The 6,221-nt window shown below is 37.5% G+C and overlaps 1 protein-coding gene across 1 annotated transcript in view; it reads left to right on the forward strand.

Annotated features, from left to right (window-relative positions):
- calcrla (calcitonin receptor-like a) overlaps positions 1-5,437 on the forward strand; it is a 42,586-nt gene extending 37,149 nt beyond the window's left edge. Inside the window, exon 13 of the mRNA XM_033617809.2 lies at positions 198-5,437. Coding sequence (XP_033473700.1) covers positions 198-419 — 222 coding nt within the window. The 3' untranslated portion in view covers positions 420-5,437. The remainder of the gene's footprint in view (positions 1-197) is intronic.
- The last annotated feature ends 784 nt before the right edge of the window (positions 5,438-6,221 follow it).

The raw sequence follows: 6,221 nt of genomic DNA on the forward strand, positions 1-6,221 counted from the left end.
TCGCATCGTATTTGTTATGAACACGGCTAACACACAGACATGCAACTAATATTGATCTTTTCTAACTCTTAGAAAGAAAACAAATAAGTGTATATTTCACAAAATATTGGACTTTAAATGTATAAAGTGTAGTTCTATCTCAAACTAAGAATCATTCGCAGTCTTTTTAATATATGAAATGTGGTTTCTGTGTTTAGGTCCAAGCGGTTCTGAGGAGGCACTGGAACCAGTATCATATCCAGTTTGGCAGCAGTGTAGGAAACCACTCCGACGCCCTGCGTTCAGCCTCCTACACGGCCTCATCAATCACAGAGGTACAGGGCTGCTACAGCATCGACAGCCACACAGAACACATGAACGGCAAGGGCTGCCATGACTCTGACGCCTCGATCTTAAAGTCAGACAGCCCCTTTGCCTGACGACGACACTCCGTCCAAGCCCCACCCACCACTTAAAAACTGCAGCATGTTTGGAGCTCCGTGGTAAACAGGGAAACTCAACTCTTCCTATAGATACAATGTTGGAAGTGATGAGTGAGGAAAAGGATTTCATACCCACCTGAAGGAAATCGTCTCCACTCTGTCACACTGACACAGGCCCTTTAACAGTACTGTACAGTGAGATCTATTCCTGCGCTGTCTTTTGTCTACAATTTGACGCTGAACTGCTCCACTTGACCTAAGATGCATTCTGATAATCACAATTATGGTTGCAATCTTTCTGCCTGACAAAATAGTTTTTAAATGGATGAATATTAACTGCTTGGCTGTCCTTTTGGGGTCATGTTGTGCACATAAAGCCTTTGGTTACACTGTAAATTCTTTTCACATAGTTAGTGCCAAACCAGGAAATCCTTGCCTGCCTCATTAATTTTTTTAAAATTTTCGATACAGAATGAGAACGAAGATAGGACATCTAACATGTGCGTAATAATATATTAAAGCTATATTATATCTTTCACGTTAAACTTAATTTATCTGAACGTATTCTTGTTTATTAAATGAAATTAAATAAATACCATACAGTATTTATTAATGTTGACATGCTACATTTTTTTCAAAATTAGTCAAATATGACTTGTTGCCATGTAAACTTTAAATGTATTTCCTGTTTGTTGCAGTGTTTGTTTCTATGTGTGCAGTTAATGTAGATGATTTACGGAGTCATATCGTTAGCTGCATTGTTAGAGATTTCATCATGCTAATGTTTGAGCGTGTTTAAGTGATGCTTAGTGACCTGTGCATCCTGTAAACCACATGGTAGGTTGTATTGTAGCTTGCTGACACAATATTATCACCGAGAAGCCATCATGAAATCGCATGTACTCCGATATCTACTCATTACACTTGAATGTAACCGTGAAGTTTGAAGACCTGGCTCTGAGCATACTGTATGTATCACATTCCCATTCACTGCTGTCTTTAGCCTTACTCCTCTCAGATGACTTTGATATAACCACGACATAAGTGTTACCAGGTGTTCAGACCGAAAACAGCGCTGTGTTAAAAATGCAGAGGGCTAACAGTGGGACGATGAAAAATGATCCAGGAGGGCCAGTCTGACTTACATATCAGTGACTTTTAAAGGATAGGTTAGAATTTTCCAAGTCCATTTTACAGTACTAAAATACAGTACTGATTCCTTGTTTTTGCACGAGCCGTGAATTATTCTTTTCATAGTGCAACTACATTGTTGGAAATGGGGGACGAAATCCACAGTCCTTATTTGGTGCTCTAAACATTTAGTTGAAGCTAGTCTGACTCACTGGGTGTAGACTGTGGCTGTAAACCTGCCACGGGCTGACTATTTAGGCTGGCATACTCCTTCCCTTCCTCTTTCTGCATGTTGATGTCTTCAAAACCCCCCTTGCTATGGGAAACAACAATAACGTCTAAATAAAATTAGTAAATTAGTTTTGACGATGATATGGATCATACTGTAAGGCACGCCTACTTTCTTTCTGTGGATTGTTGTAAAGATCTAGAAATGTGAACGCATGTCGGAAAAGCACAGATATCATCTTACAGGACTTTCATGCATGATGATGAGCCATTTTCTGACCAATTTAAAGATTTGTTCCGATTCACACAAGTTCTGTCATAACAATGTTCTGCAAGAGCCACATATAGTTAGCAAATTGTCTGTGGTTATAACACATCCTTCATTATAATAACAGGCACCCCCCAAAAAGTATAGTAAGGCTTAACCTCTAGGGCAACGATTATCTAATTATGTTTGTCTCTTCTATCAGTAAAAGTTGAATCACAGTCTACATACAACCTTTAGTGTTTTTGTGGCTTTTAATACAAGTTTTGTAATCAAAAGGCCATAACTTCAGAAGATAACCACTACAGCCTATTTGGCTAACTGGGACAACTGAGTCATTCGCTCATGGCTGAGATTCGTTCCCTATCTTGTAAAGTCTAGTTGTGCTACAAAGTCGCTTCACAGCTGGTATAGAAAGAAGGAACAATTACAAGACCAATGGCTCTTTCAACATACATATATGGCATGTGAGTATTGTTTTGTAGACTTGAAAAAAATCCGAACCCATCCTTCAAAGCTCATCAGACACTAAGACAATAGGGAACTACGACACTATGAGAAAATATTCTACGGCTTTGAAAAGTTTTGGTGGAAGTCATGTTGTGTTGCGGCAAAAGTTGAGTCAAGTTTAACTTGTTTGCACAATGACTCTCCTTTTTTTGCGACTAAGCAGTGACCTTATTCGAATGAATGAAGGAGATGGTTTTTTTCACACAGTGCTAATGTCAGTCTGAACACAGCCTTATTCACACAAGAAGCTGTGCAAAAAAATACTGCAAAAAAACATTCTTTGTAAAGCATTAAGCTAAAGCAGGCTGTCTCTAAACCAGGTCAGAAGTCATTTACATTTATGTTGTCATTTCATCCACACAAACCCCAAACCTTTATGAACTTGTTCTTCATTTCACAACATTTTTAACACGTTGTCCACAGTGCTGGGAACATAAGTCACTATCAGCTGATGTAAATATTTTTGTAAATCTAGTGTTTCTGAGAAGAGGGCGAGTTGAACATGTGCGTGTGTGTGTGCATGATTTATATATACAGTATTTATGAGTACATTATGCTCAGACGCATTCAACCATGAAGCAACTGTCTTATGTGACAGTGTGTGGGACGTTGATAAAGAAGTTGTTTGTTCCTCTTCTGTGTTTTGTAAAGGGAGGGTGGGGAATGGGCTGGGGTTAATAACTGGGAGCTTGCAACGAGCTGCTGTACCTGTCTGCTCATATATTATTTGCCATCATTCTTGTTGGAGTCTGTCAGCCTTCTGTTTTGCCTGTATTTGAAGATGAAGAAAGAAACGTACCACTGCCTTCTGTATAAGTTATTCATGCCGTATTACCAGAACAGACATAAATATGTTTCCTGAAACAATTAGTGTAAGTCTGATATGTGAAGACTCACATTCAACCTTCCAAGGGCATGTTTTCTTTACTATTTCAGTGAAGACAGAAATATAATCAATTTTCCAAGTTATTTTTTTTTCTGCTTTCTAGTCAGCAACTTTTATTTTTGGTGGATGGATGGTCATTTTTTAAAAATATTTTTGAATGTCTCAGTATTCTCATCAGTCTTTAATACAACTGCAGTGACTTACAGTTATTTATTCCACATGTCAGGTAAAGTGAGGTATCTGTGAAAAAGTATTTTTGGCTGCCAGTGTTTGAGGTAAAGAATTAATGTCAGACACAGTAATATATTCTGAGTGCTCGAAGCAACAGGTATCAGTATCACACATATGGTTTGTACTTTCTATGTCAGATCTGCAGGACAGTTCCTCCTCTGAATCATAAATTAAACAGACTGTGTTTATGACTGTCACAGTTCTGATTTGCAGCCAGCAATTCATGTACATTGACAGAATTATGAAGTCTTCATAAACCAAGTCATTTACTATGTAGTGATGCATCATAATCTTTTCTGAAGCTACAATAATTTCATCACAACTGTGGAAAAGCCAGAGACTTTTGGCAAATGTAATAACTCCTATGTACCATTAAGTTGTGTTATTTATATGTGAAATATTTTCTTATGACTCTCCAAAGGGTTTGTGAAGTCCCCAGTGACACTTTGGTGACATGTTGTAAAGTATGACAAAAGCATTAAGGGCAATGTCTGTGGTTTTGTTTATACTGTACTGTATTTAACTTTGGTAGTCTTGACACATTGACTCCACACTGCTGTTTGAATGTAACTGGTTGTGTTTATTCTCTGTGAAAAACATATATATATATATATATTATACATATATTTACGTACAATGTCTCTTTTTTATTATTTTACTGGATTAGACAATGTTGCTATCTTGTGTGTATCTGCATACTACTAATACAGTATAGCACAGCACCAGCCACTGTATTATTTTATTTTTTGTCTTAATTGTGAGACTTTGTTGCTGCACACACACTGTCAAACATTTCATGTTTTACCAGCCCATTCTCACTCCCAGGTTGTCAGATACCAGCGTTTTGTCACACCCATCGGCGCAAAGGCACCCTAGCGTATTTAGGAGACACACTGGGTTTTCAATTATCTCCAATGTAAACCCATCCATGGGAATACTTGATGCTGAAAGCAACTGACGTAGTAAAAAGTGAGAATGTCCATGTAGGGTGGGGGGTGGTTGGGTCAAACAAAACTAGACTTTCACCCAGGTAATCGCAGTTAGTGTCCTATTTGGAACCTAAAGTCACCTATGTTTTAAAGTAACATTATGTAATTTACATACTTACACCCCGTGTAAAACCAAAAGTAACCGTTTTTTTAATGTAACTCTGCAAATGGCAACAAAAACACTTCACTTCTGTTTACGTTCTTTTAGCCTCATTGTAGCCTGTAGCTGGGCACCGTGTTCACGTGTGGGTGCTTGCTTTCGCTGGTCTCGCGCTGGCTGGTTGGTGCAGCCTGGACCAAAATGTTTTTTGTTGCCATTTGCGGAGCCTGGGCTGCCTACAGAGACCGGACTTTTTCACAGCATATTCAGAGGACGTGTAGCTAGTGGATCATGAGGAGATGTTTGCTGTATGTGTCAAAAACTTTTCAAGCTTAGGAAGACTTAGAGATCCTTTAACCAGGTGTTACAATGTGTTTCATATGTGTGTCACGTAGATATGCTAAAGGGTGCCATGTGTATCACTATCAGATGCCGAAGGGCATGACAAAGCATTGATATTTGGCAAGCTGCATGAGAACAGGTTGGTTTTTCCTTTGGACTTTGTGTGAGGGTTGGTCCAGCCTCCAGTGTGATGATTTGCTAGTGGTCCATGTTTAAATGTGTTTGCTGGGAAGTCTTAGCTGCATTAGTGAAAAACAATTAATGTGCACAACTGCTTTATATCTCAGTACTACACTGATGTGCAAGTAAATAAATAGCACACCTTAAATTTCACTAGTGGTCAAAATGTTTGTACCAGTGCAGGTAGTTTTCAAGCACAAGAGCAGATCCACTTAGCAAAAAAAAGAAAAGAAGAAAAAAAGACAAACACATGTTTAATATCCTTCATGTTTGTCTCACTGACTGTATACAATCAAGTAAGTGTCAAAGCCAAGTCTGTTAAATCTTTAAGAACACAATGTAACTGATTTGACACCTCTGCGCCTCAGCTGTGGGGCGTTGTTATGAGAAACATCTGCTACACTGGCAAAGACTCCCCACAGTAACTGTTAAAGGAACAAACACGCTCTACTGCTTATGTCATTCAGGCCCCTAATCCCCTTTTTAGTAAGAAGTTTATGAAAAGTCTATTAGAAATATGCGATAACAGGGAATTATGACTGTTACCTACCTTATTAGTACATATTATCCAATCCAAATACATTTACAGGAGACAGTGAAAAAAAGAAAGCTCAATACAACAGCCCAGCTATATAGACACTTAATAAAAATGTTAAAGTGAAATTTTGCAGAGAAGAAACCCTGACATATATATATTTTTAATTATTTTTTAAAACATTTTAACTTTGTTTTTAATTTCAATTTAATTTAATTAATTTATTTATTTTTTATCTTTAAGAATGCTTTCATGTGAAAGTGAGTCCACACCTCACTGGAATAGAAGTGATTTTTTTTTTTTTTTTTAAATTTAATACAAAAAAAATTTGATAGTATCATTTATTGTGTCTACATAATGACAAATTATATTATGACAAAAATAATAGTGTGGTTAAATTTA

This window comes from Epinephelus lanceolatus, chromosome 14, assembly GCF_041903045.1.
Source record: "Epinephelus lanceolatus isolate andai-2023 chromosome 14, ASM4190304v1, whole genome shotgun sequence".
Classification (NCBI taxonomy): domain Eukaryota; kingdom Metazoa; phylum Chordata; class Actinopteri; order Perciformes; family Serranidae; genus Epinephelus; species Epinephelus lanceolatus.